Source organism: Acinonyx jubatus, chromosome D3, assembly GCF_027475565.1.
Source record: "Acinonyx jubatus isolate Ajub_Pintada_27869175 chromosome D3, VMU_Ajub_asm_v1.0, whole genome shotgun sequence".
NCBI lineage: Eukaryota > Metazoa > Chordata > Mammalia > Carnivora > Felidae > Acinonyx > Acinonyx jubatus.
This window is the reverse complement of record NC_069392.1, coordinates 64,246,964-64,274,944: the sequence shown is the minus strand read 5'-3', so window position 1 is coordinate 64,274,944 and position 27,981 is coordinate 64,246,964. Positions and strand designations below refer to the sequence as shown.

Below are 27,981 nucleotides of genomic sequence, written 5' to 3'. Positions count from 1 at the left end.
ATTCAAGGGAGCAGGTCTAAGGGGAAAGATTTTGGGGACTGGTTGGAAGACCGGTGTGTGACTGTGCATTCCCCGCCTGCCTCTAAAATCATGTTGCACACAGAAACACGTTTTCTATCTTAGACCCACTGGGACCAACCAGGGGGTGGAACCCTGCGTTGACTGGGGCAGAGCCTTCCCGGCCAGTGACCCTTCCATGGCATTATGCAACCCGTGCACTGGGCAGCTGGGAGAGCAGCATCTTTCATCACCCTTCCTCCCCTTCCCTCCACCTGTGAAATATCCTGGGAGGGACACTCCTCACCTTTTCTTCAGGCATTTCCAGGAGGGGCAGGGCTGGGTGTGTATCCTGGGGGCTTGAGGGCCAGCTAGGGCTGGTAAACTCTGACTCATACAGTTTGTATCTGCTGGAAAGAGGCTCTGTCAGGAGAGGGCTGCTGTGATGAGTGTCAGACATTTCCTTCAGGGGGCGGTCGCTCCTAGGTCCTGCAAGCGGAAAGGAAAGGGGGAGAACAGTGAGTCAGGATGGGGCCCAGGGGGACTTGGCTGAGGCTGCAGGGAGGCTGCAGGAGGCATGCAGTCGGTCCTGATACATGACTCTTGCAGTAGAGTGCTGTCAGAGAGCCCTGGGGCCACTCCTCCACCATTGTGGCCTTATCTTTCAAAATCCCCCCATTCTTCCAAGTCCAGAGGAAAGTCCATTTCTGCCGTGAAGATTTCCCTGACCACCCAGTTAGAATAGATGCCTCTCTTTTTTTTCCTGATCACTGAAATATTTTTTCTCTACCTTTTATATTATCCATAGTACTATCTCACTGCTGTAGTTGTAAAAATACTTTCTCTTTGATATGCACACATAGATCTGGGGCTTCTAACTGAGTGGGGATCTAAGGGCAACTCATTTTCTTACTTGCTATGGAGCTTATGTTGATTATGGTTGACCTCTAGTCCCTCCTCTCTTCCCTCTGCTGTCAGTGCCCTTTCCAGCTTCTTCCTCTTTTTCCTTCCCCAGGAACAGTTCAAAGAAGCAGCAGCAGTTCTGGTAACATCTACTAGAAGCTGTGTGCACCAGGCTGGAGGTCCTTCCCCCTCCACGTGGGACTCCTTTTCCCTTCACTACCGGGGCCAGGGTTTATGCCAGGACTAGCTGGTGGAGTAACTTCTGCCTGCAGTCCTCAGTTTCCTGGCTTACTGTGGCTGCCTGCTGGTAGTGCGTGCTTCTCTCCTTCCTCTTCAAGCCACCTTAGCCGTTCTGTTCTTCTTTGTCTTCCCCTGGCTCAGTTATGTCTTCACTTACTTTACTGTTCCTATGACAGGTGGCTTTGGACCTGCACAGTCCCCTCTTGGTATGATCTAGACTTCTCCCCATGGCTCCACCCTGCCTCCCCTGAGTTGCAAGACAGTGTATCTTAGGACGGGGTCTGCAGATCCCTAGCATGGGTGCTGGTGTTCCTCACACTTAGCACTGCAGACCCAGATAAATGATGCAGAGTTCTCTTCCAAAGGGGAGCCAGACCCCTTCCTCTACTTGCATTAGTGCCATTTCCCTGGGCTATTTCCTACTCCCAATGAAAGGATTTCTTGTTCTTCCCTGTTGCTTCCAGACCACTGCTCACTTCGCTGGTGCAGAAAGCCCTCTTTTTTGAGGCTTACACTATCCCTCTCACTGCTCACTGCTGTGTTACTGACTTCCTGGTCATTCACTCCTTCAGTGAAGACTTGAGGGGCTCCTTTCTAGTTATCTTCATCTCTACTCCAATAATTTTCAGTAACTTCAATGTCTGTACATTGATTGAGATTGATCTCTTTGACATTAAGTCATCACTGCATTCTCTGACTTCACAGACCCTTGTGTTCCACATTTCTAGTGACCCCCTCTACCTCTTCTTTTCAGCCACTAATTTCCACAGTCACCACATGGACTTGGTCTTACACAAACTATGATATCTCCAGAGTCTGATGCTCTCCTTTGGACTTCAGGCTCACCTGCTCAAGTGTGTCCACTGACAGCACTTTCACTTCTGGGAGACCTCCAGTCCCTTAGCTCTACCAGCTCCCTATCTCCCCTGCCCTCCTTAACCAACTTAGACTTTGGAGCAGTCACTTTACTTCTTTCAACACCCTTGCTCTGCCCTCCCCAATCCCTCTCTCATGCTTGCGTGGTGAAATCCTGGCCAGGCTAAACCCAACACTCCATTTCTTCTAGGCTTTCATCAAGCAACTGAACATTGCCTGAGAAAAGCTGCATAACTGGGTAGGCTGCCGTCACTTTAGATTTATGCTTGCCATCCTCTTGGGCGGACTTCTGGCACTCCCCTTTCCGTCTTTGGCCAGCCCAGGCTGGTTTCTGCTGCTACTGCCCCTGCTGTAAGACCTCCATGTTGGCAAATCTGAAACATGCTTTGGTCTTCATCTCATCAGACAGCTCAGGGCATCCACACAGCTGACCATCCCTCCTTGACACACTCTCCTCTTTTTGGCATTTACATTGATCTTCTCTCTAGCTGCTCTTTCACACTGTCCTTGGCTGGCTCCTCCTGTAAATATAAGCATTCTGTTGAGCTCTGTTCTGGACCATTTTCTCTTTACTGATGCTCCTACCCAGCTGACGTCAGCTCTCACTGTGGCTTTATCCTCCATCTGTGTACCTATGACTCCCAAATCTAATATTTCCAGCCCAGTTTTGAGCATTGGATTCACAGATTTAATTGTCTACTTTACACTTGCATATGGATGTTCCAGAAATAGCATAAAGTTAATGCACTGAAACAGCTCATAATGTTTCCTTCTCAGATCCTGTCCTCTCTGAAAGGTGCCTGTCCCAGGAAAAGTCCTCTCTCCATTCCAAGCTACTCCTTATAATACCCCCTCTAGCCTCCCCCAATCCAGTAATACTACCTCTAAAATACACCTGGATGCCCACTGTCACCATTTGGCTGCCATCACCTCTTGCCACTGCTCCAGTAACTCCCAATCGGACACCTCACTTCTCAGATTTCTCCTTCATGCCATGCTCCACAGGGCCACCAGTGCTGTCATATCAATACTCAACTTTGCTCATGTCTGTTCCCTGCTTCAATCCCATCAATGGCTACTGATGGAAAAATGCATCTTAAACATGCACACAGAACTCTGTACCACCATGTTCCTGTTATGTGTTAGCCCACCCTGGGTTTCTCCTGCCCCTTGTCTCTAAGTTCCACACTTGCCTCCTTTCAGTGCCTAAGTGTTGAACACTTTCCACCTCAGGGCCTCTGCAAATGCTGGTCTGTGTGCCCAGATGGGCTCTCCCTTGCTAGTTACCTCGAAACTCCTCTTCTTCCCTCAAGCATTGTCTCCATTACCACTCATCAGAGAAACCTGCCCAGATCAGCTCCTGACCATGTTCTCCTATCATACTCTCATGGGACCTAATGTCTTTCCTTATAACATTTTTTTTTGTACCAAGTGATGATAGATTTATTTTTATAGTGTATGTCTCCCCACCAGAACTTAAGATACATGAGGACAGTGACCTTTTTTGTTCTGTTTACTGCTGTATTCTATTCTTAGCTCCTAGCTAAGTGCCTGGCACATAGCAGATGTTCAATAAATAGTTAAATGAGGGAAGGAAGAAGGGGAGGAAGAAAAGGAGGAAGAATAGAAGGCTACAGGTGATTGCTGGAGTGGGAAAACTTCCTTGCACAACTTTACAAGTATCCTGAGTCTTGAATGGTTTAAGAAGGGCATGGGGCCACTCACCAGCTCTGCATTTTTTGTGGCAAGAACTCTGCCATGTCTAACATGTGTCCTCATTCCCTAGAGTTGCTCATTTAAACCATAGCTGATTTTTATTGTAGGTTTGCAAACATCATTCAGAACTAATTCCTCTTTCTGACTGCCATTGCTCTGGAAGAGAGCCCTTTCCTCTATTCTGTCTGACCTTGCAGGTGGAGTTTGAGTGTGTTTCAGATTGCCCTGGAGGGGGCATGCTGGAATGGTTTAAGAGAGAGGGAAAACCAGCAAGCCTGAGAACCAAGGTGCTCTCTCCCTCTGGTGGCCAAGAGGTGATACAGCATCCTGGCCCATTGGTATGAGATTGCTTCCAAGCCATCCAGAAGAAAAAATGAGGGGCAATCAGGTTATCTAGACACATGATGTGTGTGACACCATACATCTGGACGAACTAGAAATGTGCTGGAAAAACCTTATGTTAAATTCAGTGGCTGTTAATTCCTTTAAAAGCCCAATTGAAAAGTGAAATGAAATATATTTCATTAAATCTAAGATGTGATCATCTGTAAGATGATCATTATTTGGTGTATCGCCAAGAAGAAAATGCTGCCAATCAAAATTGCAAGATGTGTGCTGATTTAATAAATTTTGAAATATGAGAACAATGTATATTATATAGTCAAGGAAATATTTTTTAGTGATAGGGCTTAAGTATACAGGAGTGGAGAATGGGTATATTCAGGATTATTTTCTAACGATGACAATTCAAACACTTATATGTATATACATACATTTTTTTTTTTGATGAAAAAATGGCTTATACATTAGGAGTCCTTTAAGAACAGGGGCTTTATCTTGTTGATTTCTGTATTTGTTCTGCCTGGCAGAGAGCTTGACACATAGCCCTCAATATGTGTCTAATGATTTTGGAAAGAAGGAGTGATTGTACGAGGGAAGTACTCTCTCCAGAGTCATCTCCAAAAAGGTACTTTCTTCTCTACCTCTGAGTCTCTCCTGTATGTGGACAACATTTGCAACTACAGATAGAGAAATCAATGCCCAGGAAAGCAAAATAAGAATTATTTCTCACATGGATTTAACTCTGCACTTTTCAAAGCAAGCTACTGCCTTGTGATGGCAAGAGGAAGCAGAGACCCAGGAAAACCAGCAGCTTGCTGCAAAGTCAAGATTAGACCCAGCTCTCCACCCTGGGCTCCCTACCCTTCTGTTACTCTAACTGCCTTGCAGGGCACAGCTGGGGGATTCAGGGGAGGGGTGGCTGCCCTCAGCCCATGTCCAGGCCCTCAGCCCAGTTCTATTTCATAAGCACACATAGCCTAAGCAGGAACAACGTGATTGCATCTCCTCTGGGGAACACAGCGTTCCTTTGCCATGGGAATGTTTATCCTGTTCAACTGGGGGAATTTTGGCTTTGGGGTAGGATTGAGATGTGCAGCAAGAATGGCCTTGTAAAGAGAAGGTCGCTGTGTCTGGAAAGAGCACAGGCTGCAGAAGCTGAGATGCCCAGCTTCACTCTTTTCTCTGCCTCGAGGGGCTACATGGGCCTCTGTTTCTCCCTCTTCAAAGGGCAATGTGGGACTCTTAGGACAGTGAAATTGCTGACTTGGTTCTTGGCACGTAGTAGGCACTCAGTGATTTTTAGTTTCCTTTCTTCTTGTGCTCTCAAATTGAAGGAAAGATGGGTAAAGTAACCAGATGAAGTACAAGCTGGCTGGCCTGAAACAGAACGCCTTTCAAAAGTTTCCATAAGGCGTTGGCCACTTGTTAAAACTGGACGGTGAAATCCTTGCCTGAGCCACGTCCCGTCTGAAGGCGGCAGGCCTCAGAGCCCATTCCCAACTCAGCTCTGAGCCAGTCCATTAAACCAGCTTCCAAGAACACATAATTATCTGCTTGGCGTGCAAATACTCCCCTTGGCTGCCCGCACCTCTTCTCCCTCAGAAATATGGACGGAAAGGGCTGTTGGATCAGCCTCATGTCTCTCCAAAACCCAGGCCTTGAATGTTCCCACAAGGGGGCTCCCGAAACACTAGCTCCTCCATCCTCCTTGTAAGAATGCTCTCTGTTGCGCACCTACTGTGTGTCCTTGGACTCCCCCAGAAGCATCAGAGCTGCCTGCACAGTGCTCATGTTTGGGCTTGGGCTTCGGAAGGCAGGGAGAGAGAAGTGAACAGACTTTCAGAACAGAGGAAAGGCAATAGCAGAGGGGATGCGGGGCCAGCTGTAGGAGCACAGGGCAGCTCCTGGGCACGAAAAGACTGGGGCCCAGGCTTTCACGTGGGGACTTGGCTGAGCAAGACAGAGGGAGGAGAACACTCAAGGCCAAGGAAATGCCTAAGAAAATACATTCATGGTTTGTGCCAGGAAATCCCAGTTGTACACCTTGCTGGAATATGGGGAAGGGTGTCAGCAGGCAATAGAAAGAGGAAGGTAGGGAGTCAGAAGCCAGACTGGGAAGAGTTCTCAGTCCCTATATTTGGACCCCAATTCTTGCAATATTTAGAAAACGAGTCTGACTCTATTGTACTAACTTTGAAATTCTTTATTTTTTAATTAAACATTTTTTTAAAACATTTATTTATATTTGAGAGACAGAGAGAGGCAGAGCGTGAGCAGGGGAGGGGGAGAGAGAGAGAGAGATACAGAATCTGAAGCAGGCTCCAGGCTCTGAGCTGTCAGCACAGAGCCTGATGCGGGGCTTGAACTCACAAACGTGAGATCATGACCTGAGCCGAAGTCAGACACTGGACCGACTGGGCCACCCAGGTGCCCCTAACTTTAATTCTTGACCTTTTTTCTCTAAAGGACTATCTGTCCCTGGTAGCAATGCCAAAGCATGCCCATGCTCAATGGGGAGGGGCTGTGTCCTCTCTAGCACATTCTGGGTGTCAAGGGAGAATGGGGGCTTATGACTGGAGGGGTTTCTTGAGTTGTTGGTGTGAATTAGTGCAGAGCCAAGGCTCTCTCCCTTTCCCGTGGCCTATTGGGATTAAGTATGCCAGTGAAGTTGTCATCCCGGGGTGAATCTAAAATGGCCTCGTTTATTCATCATCTACCCAGGCTGAGTTTTGGAGGTCACAGCAGCTCTAGAGAAGAAAAAGTGATTAGCAGGTTTTCCAAAATATTTGTTGAATTAATTTTTCCCAAGAGTTTGTAGTTGATGCAATTATGGAAAACAGTTTCTGTGTATATCTACAACCTCAGGATCAAAAAGGATATTCTTCACCTCTCTCAATCAATGAAGGAATCTACTTTTTAGTGCTTCTGACAGTTGGCTGGTGTCCCACGATCCCATGAAGCAGGCTGCTCTCCTTGTGAACATGTCTGCATACTAGAAGCCATTAGGTCTATGGAGCTGATGTCAAGTCCCTGCGGTTTCACCCAGTGCTGGTTCTAGTGCTGCCTTCATATCTGCACAGGATATATGTCCTCCCTTCCCTACATGAGAGCACTTCAAAGATTGATCTTCATCTTCCTTTCTCTGGGGCGGACCTCTGGATTTCCTTTAATTTGGTTCACCCAACAAAGCCCCCAGACTCTCTGCCATCTTGCTTGTGTATCTCAGTGACAGCAGGATCAAAGGCAGAGACATGACTCCAAAAGGACCTTGCTGAGTCAGGCTGGGTCCCTGGGCCAGGGCTCTGCTGATTTCTGAGCCCCGTGGACAGCTGTTGAAAGGGAGAAATCAGCTGTCTGGGGCCAAGTTGATGCTGGAATGGGGACAGGACAGATCCATGGATCATACCTCAGTGAGGCCAAGGAGGGGATCAAGCCAGGAGAGGCCTCGTCCCTTGACAGATAGGGCAGGGAACAGAAGGGGCTGGCCGGCAGCTGGGCTAAGGTGAGAGGTGCCTTTCTCAGGGCTGGCTTGTGTAAGATGTTGGCTGAATGCTCCTTTTTATTAGGGGGCTCAGATTTTTTCTTGGCAGCTCCAGCCCAGCGAGTCTGATGTGGGCTGAGAGGAGCCTGACTCACGGGGCCAGGGGTCGGGCTGGGAGGGATGGGAGTCAAGAGGGAGCACAGCCTCCCCTGGCCCATCTGCAGACTGTTGGGGTTAGAGATGGCTGGTGGTCAGCACATTGGGGGCTCTATTTTCTGGGTTCTTTCGCAGGGGCCAGGGCTGGTGCCTGCAGCTGGGGACCTAACCAGGGCCCGGAGTGGGATTGGGAGAGGAGGCTAGACCTGCATGGATCTCCTCCTTAGATACTGGATCTCCTTGCATTTGGAAGGACATTCTGAGGGGGTCACTGTACCCTTCTCAGGTGACATTCTTTAAGTGGGATGACCCTCTGATGTGCTGTGTATTGAGCCCCTGCTTCACCACATCCCTAAACCAGCAATTACTAAGCCATCAAATTTCACTTCAAGGGCCTTGGCTGTGTAAGTCTGTCTTCTCCCTCTGGGCTGGTCCGCTTCTGTCCAGGTCAGCTCTCAGCCAGTCTCCCTGACTGCAGCTGTCCAGCTTCTCTCCATCTTGCCCCTGGTGATGGATGAAATACCTTAAGACATGGCTTGGTCCTGCCACTACTCAGAAAGCTTCTGAGGTGCTCCAAGTCTAAGGGCCTTGCTGCTGGGACTGGGTGCTTACCGCTTTTACCTTTTTTATTTTAAAACAGAATTGCTAGGAAGACATTCTGAGTCTGCAGATGGCTACTTCAGGTGTGTTCCCAGACTGCCCGGGGGGCAACGTGTCCAGTCTCCACACAGGTGGGGGCTACTTGGGGGAAGAGGTGAGTGTCACCGAAGGTGAAGGCAGCCGTGTTCTCACTCTCCCATGGTTCTGCTTTGGTGCAGGGGGTAGGGGGCAGGGCTTCATCTGTGCTTGAACCAATCTCCAGCTTCTCTGTAGCACGTACTCCTGTTCTGGGCAGGAGATCTCCTCTGGGCCCACGGCTGCCTCAGGTTCCATTCTGTTTCTTCGTGTGTTGTTCTCCATTACTTCCCTGAATCCTGCCCACATGTCCCAGCCCAATTATTGCTATAGTGCTTTCCTGACCCAGGGACACTCTGACCTCTCCTTTGGCCCGTGCAGTGGTTAGGATCTGTTTCCCAGTGCAACAGTCACACACACGCACTTGTACTCATACATACGCACAATCCTCATGTATGTGCACACGTATTCATACATGTGCACTCACATGCACATATGCACTCCGAACTCTGCAAATTCCACACTGCTCTAACTCTCTGTGCGCATAATACTTCATACTCTACAAAGTACTCTCCTATCCAGAACTGCATTTGTTTCTCTGAATGATCCCATGATGGGGAGAGGGGCAGGGTGGTGTTATTCTTATTTCACTGGCCCAGAGAAGTGAGGGTTCTCACCTGAGTCACACAGGGCATTGACACAGTGGCTGGGGCTGACCCTGCCTCCTAATGCTCAGGCCTGGGCTCTTTCCACAACACCATCACTGACCCCATGGGCTCTGCCCCCAGGATGTCTCTCTCCCCTCATGCAGAGCTCAGAGGCTAGTGCGTCCTCCATTCTCCCTGGGGCCTGGCTTTATGTAGTTTAGGTTTCATGTGTACAAATACATGCCTCCTTCTGGGAACTGAACCACGGCCTCAAACTGGAACTTCCTATGTGCAACCTGGGGCAGTATGCAACCCCGTTCTTCCATTTGGCAGGGATACAGTTCTTCTGAAATTAACCTCTCCAAGGACTTAGTTTGGCATATTCTTTAGGCCCCTGGGCTACTCCTCTTCTTTTCAGTAAAACCTTGATAATGTTTTCCCTGCACAGATGTTTATTTTCTAGAAGTGACAGGGATGAGAGTGGGGAGGCAGGGCTGTCCCTGGGAGGGTGCAGAAATTGGGACAGATCCCATCAGGCGCTGTCCCTGGAGCCTCTAATCTGGGCACAACTCAGAGTCAGGTGACACTGAAGGCCTTCTGGAGACAGAGTGGAGGTGTTCTGAAGGGGGAGGGGGTGGTGTTGGGTACAGGTAAAGAAGGGCAGTTAAGGGGATGGTGTTAAGTCTCAGGTCTTAAGCAGCAGCCAAAGGGGCCCCAGGGTGGGGTTCTCCTAGTGCAGCACCCCACTGCCCCATCCTCCATGCTTTTGGATAGACTTCTGAGCATTCTGTAATGTGCTTGGGAGCCATTACAGGCACTGGCTTCCCCAAGCCACCCTCCGTCTTCAAACATGACCTCACTTTCTGCACATGATGGAAAAACAACTGGGCGAGTAGGGGGCAATGCTGTTTTCAGGGCACCTTCCCTTTCCCTTCAGCCAGATGTAAATGCTTCTTCCTTTCAACCCTGAGAGCAGATTCTCATCCCTGACAGCACAAAACCATCTTTCTTTTGGGAGCTTTAAAAAAATGCTGATCCTGGGCTCCTCCTCCAGAGATTGTGGCTTCAGTGAGTGGTCTGGGGTGCAGCATGGGCACTGAGAATGTTAAGAGCTCTCCAGGTGATGCTGATGCTGATGTGCAGCCCAGACTGAGAAGCAATGACCTGGACCTTTGGGTGTCTGACCTTGCAGAACACATTTTATTGCCCTGTTACTCATGGTGCAGGCTGAGGATCAGCTACATTTCTTTTTTCTTTTCTTGTTTTTTTTTTTTTTTTTTGAGAAGGGAGGGCAGAGGATGCGAATGGATGCACATGTGAGCAGAGGAGGGGCAGAGGGAGAGGGAGAGAGAGAGAATCTTAAGCAGGCTCCATACTCAACGTGGAGCCCAATGCTGGGCTTGATCCCACAACCATGAGAGCATGATCTGAGCTGAAATTAAGAGTTGGACGCTCAACTGACTGAGCCACCCAGACAGACCCTCACTGCATTTCTAAATGCAGGTTCTAGGCCCTTTCTCAGAAGCGGACTTTGCATTTGAATAAGACCTTCAGGTGGTTCCTTTACTCATAAGCTCTGGGAAGCACAGGGGCAGGGGTCTAGCTGGGCAGTGCTCTTGTGGGGAGAAGGCACTGGGTGTGGGGAGCTACAAGAAGGGAGCAGGAGGAGAGGGCCTGGGCACAATCTCCATTCTTTTCAGAACTTTGGCTGAGTGGTGAAAGCATTCGGTAAACAAGTGAAACCAGATTAGATTTACCAACAGCAAAACCAAAACGAAACCAAAGCTAGATTTATTATTTTAATTAAATACCATTTACATCCTCTACCTCCAGATGAAAGGAGATGGCAAACACCCCAGTCCTTTCCATCATGTGTCTTAGCCTGTGGCAGTTAAATCCCAGCTTCCCATGCAACCTGTGCAGGGCCCTAACCATGGCATGCTCCCGAGAAAGCCAGGTTGTAAGGGGTGCACAATTTCAGAAATAAAAATGTAGCACCTATGGAAATGGAGGCTCTTCCCATTGTTGAAAATACCTAAATCGAAAACTCACCTTTGCTTTGTAAGCTCGGACAACACCATAAAGAGGAGATGAGGTTGGGTCCTTGCTGTGAATGGCCCCAAGAGGGCATAAACATGGATTCATGTTGGGGTGAGTCAAGGTTAGGAGGCTTTAGTCATGACAGCCTCGTGCTATGAACATCAGTGGGATGCTGGGGTGGGGGTGGGGGTATGCAGGAATGAAGGGCACTAGTAAGAACATCAGTAATCAAACAATAAGTTCGTGCCATACTGGAGAAGACAGAATAGAGGAAGCCCCGCCCAGAGTGGAAGGGGACATTTCGTGGGGGTAGTGAGAAGAGGAATACAGTTGGAATTGGCAGGCAGGAAGGAAAAAGTGGGAGGACTGGGGCATTACAGGGAGACGTAAGGGAAGTGGCAGGGGAGGGAGGAGAATAGGAGGAAGGAGAAAGAGAAGAGAGGAGAGAAACCTCAGAGTCACAGCACAGTAGGAGGATTGAAGTGCTGGTGGGAGAGGATGTGCTGAGAAGGAGATGGGGCAGGCAAGGAGATGGGCTGGGGAGACAGATGGGCACTCCTGAGCCCTCTGTCTCTGCTCTGAAGGGGCCACAGCCTCCAGGCTGCCAGACTCCCTGGCAAGGCTTCTCCCTCCTCCTCCTCTCTTGCATGAGTCCTGTGAAGGATGGAGCAACAGTCTTCCTGGGGAGAGGAAGTGAGCTGTTCTGTCACACTGCCCTGTATGTGGCCCTGGCACATCATGTGGTTCCAGAGACAGCCAGCTCCGGACCAGCTACCAAAGAAGGAAAAGCAGAGGGATCCTGGTATGGAGATGGGGACTTAATCTAACTTTATCCCACTCTTTCTTCTCCTTCAGCCCTAACCAGATTTACCAAATGAGCTTTCCTCAGATCTCCAAAGAAGCCACTTGGGGTTACAACAGTTGAGTGTTAAAGAAAGTATGCATTTAGCAAGTGGCCGAAGACATTTGCCGAGATGCTTGTCCTCTGACCCCCTGCAGCTTGACTGATGTAATGGGAGAGATATGTTGGCTATATTTATGCAGTCAAGCCTCCGAAGAGATGGAATTTATCTGGACATCACTGGAAAACAAATTTTGTTGTGAAACCTCTGAAGATGTGTTTTCTCGAGAGCATCTGAAAGGAGGGTGAGTGTTGATGAGCAAACTCCACCGGGATGGTCACAGTGGGTGGAACCAAAAGAACATGGCTTTGGGAGTCCAGCCAAATTCTAGCTCTGCCATCTACCATGTACCACGTGGGGATTCCTCCTCATCTGGGAAGCAGAATAGTGATTGCTGCCTCATAAGGCAACATGTAGAGGGCTGAGCAGCACACTACTCCACAAACCATAGGTGTCACCAAATGTCAGTTTCTGCCTACGTCCTCCCGGCTTTTCTGGGGCTGTTCATAAGCTCTAAAGGCTCCAACTACCAGGAATTTAATGAGAGTAGATTTGCTGATGTAAATATTTAGAAATATTCATCTTCCTAAAACACTAATTTCTCCATAGCAGATCCTACATTGGATATTGCTTATTAATTCAAATGTTTGTTGAGTACCTACTATGTGTCAGTCACTAGAGATTCATCAGTGAGCAAGACAAAGTTCTTCTTGTCCTCATGGAAACCAGAAGGTACACTGTGAGTGTCCAGGGATGGGACTGCCCTGCTTCCCACTGTGGGGGTGGGTAGAGAATGAAGGTGGAAATGAGGGGAGCATCTTTTGGTTGACTCAATGAAGGAGGGGTACCACTACTATTTAGTGGTGAAGGCCAGGGAGGCCACATATCCTGCAATATGCAGGACAAGCCTATATGACAAGGAATGGTCCCCCACAAAATGCTCAGTGAGAAAACCTGGTAAGCCAGGGATGCAAAAAGTCATGAAAGTCAAAAACTTCCCTGTTGGTAGAAAGGTTTTTAATACCATCATTTCTCCAAGATCAACTTTGAAGAGATATTTTAATTGGATGTGAAGGAGTCCTGTGTCCTGTTTCTTTCTGTTTTTCAGAGTTTACAGAGCCATCCTTCTAAGGGTCTGTGATTCCATTGCCTTTTTGGTGGTGCTCCTAATTCCTTCATGACCCGGCTGATACAACTGTGAACTAGGAAGTAGGATTCAACCAAGACTCCAACTTGCAGGCCCCTTGATCAGTACTTTGCCTCTGTAAGTGGTCCAGTTCTGGTTGGGGGTACAGATGGGGATCACAGATCAGGGAGAAGACAAATGGCTCATTTGGAGAACCAAACCCATTGTCTTGGTTGCATTAATTCTACACACCAACACACTAGGGCAAAAGGCAGGTAAAGTACACCTCTCAAAACTGATGGCCCATCTATAACATCTTCAAGGGCTTCTGAGGTTCTAAGACATAAACATTTTGGGGAATATGCCTTCAAATGAGATGATAGTATCACCCACCCAATAATCATATTCTTTTTAGTTTAAGCCTCTCCTTGTCATGTTTAAAAAAGTCGTATGTAGTCACTATGAAAATTTCAAATACTGAAGAGCACAGGAAGAATGCAGAAACTTACTGCCACTTCCCAAATGCAGAAATGGCCATCATAAACATTGGGGAGCTGTCCTTCCAGATACCTTTGTGCTCATATTCCTGAGCAGCAAAAGAAAAAATGGAAAGACAAAATTATTTCCTAGAAATAGGGTAATGTCTTATGAGCTATTATTTTTGTTTTGTTTTTGTTTTTTTGAGCTATTGTTTTTTAACGGAAAGTATCATATTTAATTTTGTGTGACTTGAACAAAAGAAAAATGAATTAAAGTGAAACTAGAGAAACTGCTAAACTTCAGATAAATGTTTATTCACCATGGGAAATATTTTTAGTTTTTGTAACCTTTTAAGGTTAAGAAAACAGAAAAAGCATTTAAAAAATTAAGAACTCAGTATCTTTAAAAAAAAATCCAGGTTTCATATTTAGGTAGTACTGATTGCCTCCTAACTAAGAAAAATAGGAAAACTGTTTTCATATGCTTTTATCAATTTTTACTAATTTTATTATTATTATTATTGCATTGTCAAGGTTTATACCATTTCATTCCATTCCTTAATTGTAATTCATAATTTCATAAATTTCTGTCCCTATCTATTGAATAAAGAATATATATATGTATATATATAGGTATACATAAAAAGGAATTCAGCAATTATCACTAATTTTTTATAGTTTATATGTTCCCAAGTACTTTATTTTATTTCACCATGTGGGTGACATTTTATCACACACACAATGCATAATTTATATACATATATATTCACAAGAAAGCCCCATAGATGCTTTATCTCTTGAGTTGCTCCATTTTGGAGAATGTTTATATGTTGCTTAAGGGACAAATTTATTCTTTCTTCACATATTTTCTGAGTGTCTAATGAGTGTGCTCCAGAGCTAAAATCTTGACAAAGATTAAAGTATCTCTAAGAATATCTTACAAACTTGCATTGAGACATTCAAAATCCCTTCCAAATCACAATGACAGTAAATGGAAGAGTTCACCTACCCTATTAGGCCATTATGAAGTGTGGCAGCCAACCTCCACAGTGGCCCTTGGTGACCCTTGCTTCCCGGTACTCACAGAGCTGACCTGTGTAACCAACAGGACATCATAGAAAGGAGGTTCTGTCCCTTCTGGGGCTAGGTTTAAAAGACACTGCCACTTCAGCCTTGCATTTTTGGGTCACTTGCTCTGGGGGAACTGCAGCCTTAGGAGTCTGTCGTGGAGAGGAACTGAGATCTCTTGGCAACAACCAGCATCAGCTGGCTAGATGCACAAGAGAGTCATCTTAAGAGTGGATCCTCCAGCTCCAGTAAAGCCTTTAGTAAAGCCATCATCGTGACAGCCATCTCATTAGAGACTCTAAGCCAGAACCACCCAGCTATGTTGCTCCCAGATTCCTGGCCAAAGACATTTTTCTTGTTTTAAGTTGTTAAGTTTTGGGCAATTTGTTACACATCAGTAGATAACTAATACATTAGCCATTAATACCTCTTCAAAGATCTAATTAGCCAGTCTCTTAGCAGAAGCCCAGAAAGGTATACTTTTTTATGAAGGAAAAAGGAAGGAATTGATACTTACTGACATCTACTATGTGGTAGGTAATGCTCTCTGTGTTATCTAATCCTCATAGCAACCTTGTAGAATAGTGTAGAGGGCACCTTTTTTAGAATTTGGAGGTAGTCTGCTGCCAAAATGAGACAATAGTGCATATAAGAAAGATCTGTTGGCCTCACACTTTTGTAGGAAATTAGTTTCCTGCTGGTTGAACTTCATAGGGCAAAAATGTCTTTTGGGGGAAAAAAAACCACTTCTGGGTGAGAATCAGTTGTGAAACACAATCAACACACTAATTTAGGAGGAATGTATATGGCCAGCCCTGTGGCTCACTCTGTGGGGACACACCTGAGAAGTACCAACCAGCATTATCTTCAAGGGGGTTTACTTCAGAGATAACATTTAAAGGCAGGAACAGAATCAGAAAGCAAAGTAAGAAAGTACTGAAACAGTGATTGTGTTTCATCATTTGATTATTTGGCTGTCCTTAGCAAGGACCTCTCATCTACAAGTCTTGCAGCCTTGAAGGATGTGACAGACATGACCTCCAGGAGCTCTGTCCTTCAGGAGCTGAGGGGTGGTTAGACACATTAAAAAAACAGAATGTAATTTAGGATATCCCATGCTGGAGCCTGTAGGGTGGCTTGCTCAATCCTTCTAGGGTACCTTACTATATCCAAGAGGCTAGAAAGTTAAAAGTCAAATTTCTCAGGGGCGCCTGGGTGGCTCAGTCGGTTAAGCATCTGATTTTGGCCCAGGTCATGATCTCATGGTTTGTAAGTTCAAGTCTGCATCTGGCTCTGTGCTGACAGTTCGGAGCCTGGAGCCTGCTTCAGATTCTGTCTCTGTCTCTCTCTGCCCCTCCCCTGCTCCCGCTTTGTCTCCCTCTCTCTCAAAAATAAATAAACATTAAAAAATAAAAAAATCAAATTTCTCAGCTTCTCTTGCAGCTGAGGTTTTAGAATAAAATCAGGCTTTGTCAATTTGAGGCATTAGGCAAAATTTAGAAGGTAGAAGTGAAGCAGAAGTCTTGCCTTTTCAGCTGTTTTCTGCTGAAAGAAAGGTCACGGACAGATGATGTTTTTTGCTGCTCACTGCTCAGCCACTAGCTTTGTGGGTTTGAGGGGCAGGAGCTATAGTGACTTCATGATTCTGGCTTCCTGATTCCTGGAATATAATGGTGGGTTTTTGAACTCAGTAGTTTCAGTGGTGGCCTCAGAGGTAGTAGCTCCTATGGTAGGTCAGTTCTGTAGTGTTTCAGGAGTAATTACTGGCCCAAATCTCACTCCTACAACTGTGTCCCCAATTTTGTGAGCCCCTAAATTCCTGTATTAAATCCCTTTCTGTTTAAAATACCTGTAGTGGTTTCTGTTTTATGTACTAAACCTTGACCAATAGATGCCATAAGAAAGGAGACTGGGGCAGGAGGCAGGGGACAAGAGGGAAGGGGTAATTAGGAAGGAATTTTTGGAGAAGCTAACTTTTTAGCTTAAAGGAAGAAGGACTGTAAACAGCCCAACAGAAGAGATGAAAGCCCCTTAGTGGGAGTGATTACAAGAGTCTATTTCTCTTTCCCCCAAGTTGGTACCTCCCTATCACCTTCCACCCTTCAGAAGGATGGGTTATGGCTTTTGTTAACGCCTGGACTTGAATGAATAGTCACTTGGATTTTCAGTTTGTTGTCACTGGAAAGTGTGTTATTTCAGTACAGGATTCAATACCCAGAAAACAGATTCTCATGGAGCCCCCTCATGGATCCTGCAAAGATAAATACATCTGGAGAAGGCAGTGCTTTTCCTTTCTTGTTGCCTTCCTTCATCACCCTGCTGGAAACTGCACGCTGCTATCTGGGCTTAGCTCCTGATCACCTATCTCCCTGGGGGAGGATAAAACAGAGGGACCAGGTGTTCTCTGACATGGCAAATCAGAAGAAAAATCACTGTATTTGGAGTGAGGAGACCTGGGGTCTAAATTTAGCTTTGCTGCCTACCAGCTGTTTAACCTTGGGCAAGTTTAATGGATAACCAAATTTTTACTATCGTGTGAATCTTCCCACTTTTCTCCAGGCTGCAGCCTTAAGTCAGACCATTATCATACCTCCTGTTATAACTCCTGGTATCTGTGTATGCTCCACAATCCGTTCTCCTTGGTGCATTCAGAATAATTTGCAAGAATGCAAATCATGTCATATCACCCCTTCTTTAAGACTCTTTAATGCTTCCCAGTGAACCCAGGATGCCCAAACTCCCAGGCAGGACATTAAGTCCAACTTGGTCTCAGTGTACCTCTCCAATTTCCTCTCCTCTCTCCTCTCCAGAAGAGGCTTCATTTTAAGGTGAACTAGAACCACGGGTCCCCAAAGTGGGACATTCATCCTGAGGGGTATTGTAAGACACTCAGTCAATTGGGGTGTGGATACATATTAGAACTTCTATGTATATTTTTATCTAAAAATTGAGATAAACTTAAGGTATCCTGGTTCAGATCCTTTTTCAAGTTGTCATATGTCATTTATGGATCTTATGTACCACACCTTTAGTGTTGCAAGATTAGGAGGTTAGTGGCTATCTATTTAGGCTCTGGAGGAAAACTTTCTGAATAAGTCTTCTTATTGGTTATTAATATTATTATTATCATTCTGGAATAGAGTGGAATTTCCATGGTGCAAAAGGATTGACACAAAATGGACAAATGGATTAGAAAGAGTCCTACAAAGAAATTTCAGAACATAAAAAATGACTAATATAAGTCCAAATAAATCACAGGAAAGTGGTGCTATTGCTTCTTCAGTTCTGATTATGTTCTGATGATTCCAGCCACATTAGAAAGTAAAGGCAATGACAACCTAATTAGCCACAATAAGGATTAGGCCCCCAAAATGTCAAAATTATGAAGTCTACTTTAAAAAGGGCTTACATTCTACTACAAAGCTGTAATCATCAATACAGTATGGTCAATACCATACTGAACAAGAACAGACACATAGACCAATGGAATAGAACAAAGAACCCAGAATTGGACCCACAAATGTATGGACAGCTAATCTTTGACAAAGCAGGAAAGAGTATCCAATGGAAACAAAGACAGTCTCTTTACCAAATGGTTCTGGGAGAATTGGACAGCAACAAGCCAAAGAATGAAAACTAGAACACTTTCTTATACCGTACACCAAAATAAACTCAAATTGGATGAAAGACCTGAATGTGAGACAGGAAACCATCAAAACCCTAGAGAAGAAAGCAGGCAACAACCTCTTTGACCTCAGCTGCAGCAATTTCTTACTTGACACATCTCCAAAGGCAAGGGAATTAAAAGCAAAAATGAACTATTGGGACCTCATCAAGATAAAAATGCTTCTAAACTGCAAAGCAAATAATCAACGAAACTAAAAGGCAACCAATGGAATGGGAAAAGATATTTGCAAATGACATATCAGATAAAGGGTTAGTATCCAAAATCTATAAAGAACTCACCAAACTCCACACCTGAAAAACAAATAATCAGTGAAGAAATGGGCAGAAGACATGAATAGACACTTCTCTAAAGAAGACATCCACATGGCCAACAGGCACATGAAAAGATGCTCAACATTGCTCCTCATCAGGGAAATACAAATCAAAACCACCCTCAGATACCACCTCACACCAGTCAGAGTGGCTAAAATGAACAAATCAGGAGACTATTGATGCTGGAGAGGATGTGGAGAAACCGGAACCCTCTTGCACTGTTGGTGGGAATGCAAACTGGTGCAGCCGCTCTGGAAAACAGTGTGGAGGTTCCTCAAAAAACCAAAAATAGATCTACCCTATGACCCAGCAACAGCACTGCTAGGAATTTACCCAAGGGATACAGGAGTGCTGATGCATAGGGGCACATGTACCCCAATGTTTATAACAGCAGTTTCAACAATAGTCAAATTATGTTAAGAGCCTAAATGTCCATCCACTGATGAATGGATAAAGAAGATGTGGTTTATATATACAATCAAATACTACTTGGCAATGAGAAAGAATAAAATCAGGCCATTTGCAGCAATGTGGATAGAACTGGAGGGTATTATGCTAAGTGAAATAAGTCAGTCAGAGAAAGACAGATATCATATGTTTTCACTCATATATGGATCTTGAGAAACTTAACAGAAGACCATGGGGGAAGAGAAGGGAAAAAAAGTTACAAACAGAGAGGGAGGGAGGCAAACCATAAGAGACTCTTAAATACAGAGAACAAACTGAAGGTTGATGGGGGTGGGGGAGAGGGGAAAGTGGGTGATGGGCATTGAGGAGGGCACTTGTTAGGATGAGCACTGGGTGTTGTATGGAAGCCAATTTGACAATAAATTATATTAAAAAAAATAAAAAGGGTTTACATTGACTATCATTATAGATGACCCTGACCTGTGTATTGTGCCTTGACATATTGGCTGATGTAGATACATAAATATAATTTGTAATTAAACAAACGTATTGGGGTGCCTGCTCAAAAATATTTTTCTGGTAGAACTGCACAGTAAAGAAATTTGGAAACCACTGAGCTAAGGACAGATTTGGGTCTAAACGGTACAAGACACCCCAGATCCAATAAACGTCCTCTGGCCCTAATGTAAGAGTGTGAACTTCTTGGTTATTGATGCTTTTAATGCATTCATAAAGCAGAGTTGTTACTGTGCAGTGTATTTTCAATGGATTTTAAAAGAGTAGACTTCAAAATTTTGGAGTATTTTATCTGCAAAATCATTTGATCTGATATTATCTGATATTTACTCAGAATAAAACAAGGTCAATGTTATGTACCATACAAAATTTTGTCACTGATAGTATGGGTTATGAGACTTGCAGCCTCATGACGGTGAATTGCCTGCTGACATTAGGACCAATTGGGTAGCACACCAGCTCCATCATTAGAAGCCAGAAAGCAATGCCCTTTTTGCTCCAGTTATTCTTGAAGTAATTTGTTTACCCCAGCCATCAGAACACAGTCAATAAACTGCAGGGATTGACAAAGTGGCACTGTACAGGCAACACGGAAAATTGGAAAAGTGAATTGTAGGTGGTGAGTGGTTAGCAATAAATAATCAGCTTATTCCAGTTGCAGAAATGTCTATGACCAGGAGAAAATCTGACCAGTGAAAATTTTGAATTGGACAAAAGTGGGCCACTTAATTCTCCATGAATACATTCAAGAGTGAATATGTTTGGATTCTCTAAGCAAGACTGCTCTTCACAATACTTGGCTTTGTTAAAATCCTGTCTGCTGACATTTGGATTCTCTCCAGTTACCTGGCATCTGAAATTATATCATTAGTGATTTACTCCTTTGAACTAAACATAGACCTCTTCAGGTATCCTCTTTTGAAAAACAAGCACCCTTGGAAAGATTTAGCACAGTAAGTAAAAGATCCCTTGGTATAACTTGGTCTACTAAATGGCTGCCCCTGCAGGGAGAGCTCTGGAACAGTAAGTATCAAGGCTCCAGGCATCCTGGGGAGGGTGTGTGAGGAGGTGGGGAGCTGGGAAAGGGTGAGGTGAGGCTTGAGAAAAGAGTAAAGGTAGAGAAGGAGGGTGACAAAGGCCAGGTTGAAGGGTTTCAGTTTAAACAAAGAAACTGATTTTAATTCTTTAGTTCAGGTCTAAAATAGACTGTGTCAAACACTGAATTCATCGTAATCCTCTGGACTTGGGAAGGCATCATATCTTTCAGAATTAATTCAGTATAATATAACACTCAAGGGACCCCAAATAAATACAATCAACTTTCAGTTTTCAGTGAACCTGCCATGAGCTTGTTGATAGTTGACAGGCAATTGGGGACACAAATCAGCACTCCCTGGGCAATCACACCCATTTTCTTATCAATTATGGACAAACGAGACAGGAAGGTGAATTTCTAGAAAGAATAGAAAAATGCTCTTCAGTGCAGCAAATTGTCCTGATTAGGGACTACCTGTCATACATCTTGCAGGATCCCATTCCTCATTGTTATTGTGGATGATTGAGCAGTGGCCGTTCTGATGGAATCTCTTTGATGATTTCATTTCTGATGTTCACCTCCCTGCTTGTTCAGCAAGCTGCACATCTGGTCAATATCCTCCCCACCCCACACACAACTGATTGATTTAGTAGATTCAGTGGGAAAAAAAATCAAAGTAGTTCGACAAAAATGTACTTTTTGATAGAAGTTGTTAGTCAGTTGCTAACTAAATTGATAGGTTACTTTTATCTTGATTTTTTTTTTTTATTTTTGTTTTCAGAAATAACAAGTTTAGCTGACTAAAAAGACCAGGTGTCTAATCGACTTGGCTGGTTGTGCTGACAGATATTTGATGTGACATCCATTGACTACACTGACGGGAATTTGAATGAGTTCAAGTCAAAATGTTTGAATTCATCAGTGGGGAGTGTCAACTAATTTTTGCTCTGGAGAAAGCACTCAAATGTCTGCATTTTACAATGAGGAAGTACAAACTGTTTGGCCTCAAGAAATAAGTGATCCAAGAGGAGATTTCTTTGAAAGGACCTGAGTGATATTTTGTGTCTTCTGATCTCTTGTAAGAACCTGAGTTTGTTCAGGAAAGGCCAACTCATGTGCCCATTACAATTACATAGTCTCTGGGGGAAAGTAAAAGCAGTGGAAGTGATTCTGAGTAGAGATGTTTTTCACATTACACCAGAGACCTCATACTAACTCTCTTCCTGAGGTTTCTAGAGCCAGACCATGGGAAAGCAGAGCAGGAGGTAAAAGGGGTTTTCAGTTTTCCATAATCCCTGCTCCCGCCATGCCTCAAACTCCTTTGTCCACCTCTGTCCTCCCTTTATCAGGGTGTCCAACTCTCATACTGTCCCTTTCTAGGGCAAATAGCCTCCAATCCCCCCACGGAAGGAGTGACAAATCATACTGCTCCCTAAGCCTCCCCAAGAGAGATTACATTTGTCAGGGACTGACATTTTGGTCAAACACTTACTATGAACCAGGCGCTGTACTGAGCAATGTACACATGTTCCTAACAACCACTGACCATCGTATGTCTCATCTATGGCCTTAAAAATTTTTTTTAATGTTTATTTATTTTTGAGAGAGAGAGCATGAGCAGGAAAAGGGCAGAGAGAGACAGAGAGAGAGAGAGAGAGAGAGAGAGAGAGAGACAGAGTCAGAAACAGACTCCAGGCTTTGAGCTGTCAGCACAGAGCCTGATGTGGGGCTCGACCTCATGAGCTGTGAGATCATGACCTGAGCTGAAGTCAGACGCTTAACCAACCAAGCCACCCAAGCGCCCCTTGTCTATGGCCATTAGTTAATGAAATAACTCTCTTGGCTGAAGTTGAGAGCTGAAATTCTGTCAAATATGTTTGGCTTGGTCTGGGCAGTGAACTAGCACTCCTCGAGCAGGCCCTGGATCACGGAGAGATGGGGGGCCCTTGGGCATCACACACGGCCATGCACGCCCTCAGCTGGCATAAATTACTACAGTGGCCAACGCAAAGGCTCTGACTATTTAGATCTTTCAGCCAGTCTTGCCAAAGCAGAAGCTTCTATGATGAGGCCAAAGGAAAGCTCCCAAGCTTGTCTGAGGAAGCATGTGTCACTCTAGTTCAGCAGAAAAGACTTTTTCTTGCCTTACTTGCCTTACTTTTTCTTGCCTAAGGCTTTTTCTTGCCTTACTACAGTTTTGGGTCCCTTAAGTCAATGCTTACTAATAGTTCAGTCTTACTTTCAATGCTTACTACTGGGTCAATCTGATGAGTTCATTTGAGGAAAAACGTCATGTAGACTTTTGATGACTTCATTCAGCAAACATCTACGCGGTGGCGCAAATGTTGGCTGGGCAGGGGAAGTCCTGGATCATCAATGGAGAGAGCTAGCCCGGTGGACTGTATGCATATAAGAAAAAAAATCTCCATTGCAATTAAGATGATGAACTCAAAGCAGGTGTACATAGACCCATAAAATATTACATCCTTTAGAAACCTGAATGGTGGAACTGGCCCAGCCTGTCCCTTTCTTACTGTGTGGCTACAGAGTAGTTATATTACAAAGCATGTGCATTGTCCTCTCTGGACATTCAGGGTCAGAGTCCGTTGCCTACAGAGGGGTGGGGAAAAGCCTGGGAAAGAAGGAGATGGTTGAGAGGTCCAGTTCTGGTCAGGCTTTCCTACTTGTCTTATATGTATTAGGTAAGACAGGTGCTTCCCCATAAGTGTACCTTTATTACTTCAGATTTTTTCTTCACAGTGCCCCTCAGGTGGCAGATTGGGCTAAAGTTCAGAGAGGCTACATGACTTGCCCAAAGGCACACAGCCAGTGGCTAGTTGAGTCAGCATATGGTGCAGGTTGGGGTGCGTACTCTCTTTTGCCTTTTCCACCAGACCATGTGGTATTGTGCTGATCACCCTGAGGGGAGGCAGCCAGGTTTACTGGAATGAGGCACAGCATGGGGAAATGGCAAAGAATGAGGTTCTGGAGCCAGATTATGCAGTTTGAGTCTTAGTGTCCCCCACTTCCCAGCATCATGGCCTTGGGCTAATTATAGGGCCTGAGACCCCCCCCCCCCCATATGCAAAATTAGGACTGTGGTAATATCTACCCAGAGTTGGCTTCAAGGGCATGTGACCAGTGCAATTGTATATAGTCTTGTGCTTAAAAGGGCCCCAGGCTTGGGGTTTGATGCTCCACAAGCACCATCTTGAAATTCTTAATAATTCAAACTTATTCAATTGTTCAAAATCCTAACATTGTGTTTTATATGTGAAGTTTGATAGGTCAGTGGACCATGAATGGGGGTGACTTGGATCCTTGGCTTATACTCAGTCCTGCCTCCTGCTGCCTCTCCTGTTCTCAACTGCCTTTAGGTGCCCAGGGCCTCTCCCTCCTGGCCCCTCACCCTGGGACTGCTGCTGCCCTCTGTGCTCAGGTGTGCACAGGTGTGGGGAGGGTCGGAGTTAGGTGATGCACCCTGCAGCACTTTGGCCCATTCCTGGTACTGAGCAGAACCTGGCACATAGATGGCAGTCCCTTGGGGGTCATGCATTCACAGTGGGCTGGGCTGGAGGGCTTGTGGGAAGGGGAGACCCCTGGCTCAACTCTCCAACTTTGATTGGGGCTCAGTGTGGCAATCTGATGGCTGGTGGGAGGGAAACCTGCAGAGAGTGGATCTTTTGTGTGTACACTTAGTCACTGGGTGGGGCCCTGTGCAGTGAGAGTCTGTGCTCACCTAGCAAGAATCCCTGAGCTTCTGGGACCGCATCATTAAATAGCAGATAAAAACATCATGATAGGTTATGACAGGTCAAGAAGAGAGAGGGAGGGAGTGGTGGTGGGCGTGCAGAGGAAACCACCCAAGGAAGAATGAAAAAAGTTTTATATTTTAGTACCCTTAACTGCATGTTTCCCCAGCTTTTTTTTTTTTTTTTTAAAGTAGGCTTCACGCTCCAGGGCAGAGCTCAATGTAGGGCTTGAACTCACAACCCTCAGATCAAGACCTGAGCTGAGGTCAAGAGCTGGACGCTTAATCGACTGAGCCGCCCAGACACCCCTCCCCTGCTTTTTAAACAAAGGCTCCATTAAATCTGTATCTGGCCCTGAACTACCCCAGGGCTTGTTGAGGACTGGACGAATGAGGACCTGGAAGCAGTGGAAACGGCCAGTGTATGCGTGGTGCTGCTCAGTTCACTCTTGGCCATTTCCTGGCAGGACACGTGAGCCATGGTTAGGTTCCTTTCCTTTGGAGAGGGAGGGCCACAGCCATGCTCTAAGCAAGGTGGGTGGTGTCCCTCCACCCATCAAGCCCATAATAAGGCAGAGTCATGTGCCCTCTTCCTAACTCCTGACAAGCTTCTTTAAATCGGGCCAGGCACAGAGAGGCAGCTCCCTTTGCAATAGGACTGGCAGGGGCCAGGGCTGCAGCAGGCATCACGCTGAACCCAACTGGAAGGAAGCAGGGGGATCGTCATGTGGTCACATCCGCTGTGATTCAACTCATTTCCAGCATGATAATGAATTCAAGAACGAGCTTCTGAAATGAACTCTCCATCAGGAGGGAGGCGGTAATTGTGCTGGTTATTAGCGATTACTCCTGGATGGGGGTTAGGGGTGTGAGCAATAGAATTAAATGAATTTCCTTTGAAAGTTCTGCTGCGCAAAGTAAGAGATATAAATGCTACATTATGCGTTGAAAATACCTCCCGGGTTTGGTTTATAGACTTGTTTATATTTATATATTTATTTGAATGTTTATGGCCTTCTCTCTGTCATTTCACGTTGGTATCTCCATACTCATTATGGTTTTATGGCCGCTTTTTGGAAATCAGTGGCTGCACACACCAGCAAATGATTTGATGAGAGAAGGAGATCCAGAAAGGAAAACAAGTTTAATATTGTAGTTAGTGGGGTGGGGCGGGAGGGGGGAGGAAGAGCCTTCCCTTGGGGTCAGAAAGCTAAAAAATGAAGCTCGAGGTCTGCATGCTTTAGTTAGAACCTTGGGAGTTGTTGCTTAGAAGGCCGCCAGGAGATGGTCAAGTTCCACCCCTCCTTGGAGAGATTAGGAGGCCTTGTGAGGTGGAGACACTGATCAGAGATCTCATAGCTTATTGTTCGGGAGTTAGGACAGGGGCCCAGGTCTCCTGATGGCTGCTGTCGCTCCAGACCCACCCTCTTCCGTTCCTATACCCAGGGACACTTCTCTATTGGGCACAACAGGCACTGTGCCCGGAGCCCATGATAGTCTTCAGGACCACAACATTGCTTTAATTTCTTTAAAATCAGAAAGAAAAAACACATATAATCCGGCCTGCATTATATTCATCTCAATACCAATGTGGTCATAAAATATAATTTTTAATATTTTTTTATGGAGAAAGAGACCTATGAAAGCTGAGTGCCTAGGGTCCCCACAAGTCATAACGTGGCCCTGCCAATACCTACCACCCAAGAGGACTGTGGGAGAAATGAGGGAGGTGAGGAGCAGTCCATTGAATCCTCCCCACCCCACCCCCACAGCAATGAGGTTCTGCTTCCTCCCCATCCCCACCTCTTTTAAGCCACCATATCGCAGATGTTTTTCTGTCTATCTCTCCGCAGGGAGATAATTTCAAACCGGAAAGAGGAGGCTCTGAGTATAATACCTTATGATGGGTAAAGAGTGACAGAGATAACCCATGTGGGTAAATGCACACTGAATTGCAAACCCCTGCTGAGTTCAGAAGGCACTTGAGGATGCTCTGAGTCTCAGGGTCTCCATGGTATATGTGAGCCACAAATGCTGTGTGAATGTGGGGGTGGCCTATTTAGTAAAAAAGTAAAGATGTGAGATGTGTCAGGTACCTCTGCTTGGGTACATACTGATTAGCCTGCACCTCCACAAACCTGATCAGCCTGAGGTCCCCAGTCTCAGTAAGAGAGACTGTCACTCACTGCTATGGACTGAATGTGTCCCCCAAATTCATATGTTGAAACCTACACCCCAATGTGATGGTATTAAGAGGTGGAGTCTTTGGGAGGTGATTAGGTCAAGAGAGTGCAGCCCTCACGAATGGGATTAGTGCACGTGTAAAAGAGACATGTGAGGACACAGCAAAGATAGCTGTCTATGAACAAAGAACGAACACCAAATCTGGGGCGCCTTGATTTTGGACTTCCCAGGCTCCAGAACTGTGAGAAATAAATGTTTGTTGTTTATGAGCTCCCCACCCCAGTCAATGGTTTGTGTTGCAGCAGTTGGAATGGACTAAGACACCCCCACCCAAGTGCTCTAGACTCTCTCTCACACCCCACACTGCAATGTAGCAGCAATTCCTATTAGTTCCACCTCTAAATTACATCTGGAATTGGCTTTTCTCATTGCCTTCATTGCTAGTGGTGGAGCCTAAGGCATCATCATCCTTCTCCTTGTTTATGTGTCTCAGCTTCCTCCTGTGCCTGCCTCAGTCCAGCTGGAGCAACCTGAGTGGTCCTTTGAATACGTAGCGCGAGTCCCTTCCCTGCTGAAGACCTCTCCAGAGACTGCCCAGCTTGTGTAGACACAAGCTGAAGTCCTTCTGCCTCCTGCTTGGCCTCCACACCTAACTTCTGGCTACATCTCTGACATCATCTTCTCCTCTGCCTAGAGCATGTTAAATCCACCCCCGCTCCAGGATCTTTGCATGTGCCACTTCCTCTGCGTAGACCACCCTCTCCTGGTTAGTCATGGTTCCTCAGAAAGGTATTCTCCATCTCTCTTACCTGTCACTTTCCACAGCACTCTACCACCATCTGACACTCTGGCACATCCCCATTTGTTTCCTGTCCTTCCCTCCCACTGGGATGAAGCTCCTTGAAAGCAGGAACCTTGTTTTACTGTCAAATCTCTAGGCTTCTAACAAATTACATGTTCAAATAATATTTACTGAATGAACGAATTAAAGTCTGGGGCTGTAAAGTAATTTGTCCTTTAAAAATGTCTGAACATCTGTCTGTATGAGCAGGTTTCCTATTTTCACCCTAGATTTGGATCCTGAAATCTTGGTGATTCCTCTTCTGGCCTCTGCCTAGTTCTATCCCTCATCTCCTCTGAAGGGCATTCTAGAAACAGCCAGGTGGCTGGTCTCCTAGCCCCTCCTCCTGTTGCCAAAGGAGGGTACTCCTAAGATGGACTTTAGCCTGTCCCTGCCCTGCTGAGGACACTTGGAAGGCTCCCTGCAGTCTTCAGGGTCAATGGCCACGCCTTAGACCAGTGTCCAGCCCCGCTTTTTGCCCTGCCTGCCTTACCCTCTTGGCTGCACTACCCTATGGTTTTTTTTTTTTTTCAGTTCCTGAAATGGGCCTCAATACCTCAAGCCGTAACTTCTGTATACCATAAACTATCATGACAGT

At 45.6% G+C, this 27,981-nt stretch overlaps 1 protein-coding gene and 1 long non-coding RNA gene across 8 annotated transcripts in view; one reads left to right on the top strand and one right to left on the bottom strand.

Annotated features, from left to right (window-relative positions):
* The window catches only part of SLC14A2 (solute carrier family 14 member 2), a 442,799-nt gene that overhangs the window by 53,480 nt on the left and 361,338 nt on the right, over window positions 1-27,981 (bottom strand). For all 5 annotated transcript variants that reach the window (XM_053205529.1, XM_053205528.1, XM_053205526.1 and 2 more), the window contains one exon: window positions 305-486. In XM_053205529.1, the coding sequence (XP_053061504.1) occupies window positions 305-486 (182 nt within the window). The remainder of the gene's footprint in view (window positions 1-304; window positions 487-27,981) is intronic.
* Window positions 11,413-27,981, top strand: part of LOC106972965 (uncharacterized) — a 225,317-nt gene continuing 208,748 nt past the window's right edge. The window contains exons 1-2 of one of the 3 annotated variants that reach the window (XR_008291425.1): window positions 11,413-12,219; window positions 13,084-13,239. This is a non-coding gene — a long non-coding RNA (uncharacterized LOC106972965). The remainder of the gene's footprint in view (window positions 12,220-13,083; window positions 13,240-27,981) is intronic. The other 2 variants (XR_001429919.3, XR_008291426.1) reach the window with 2 other exon arrangements.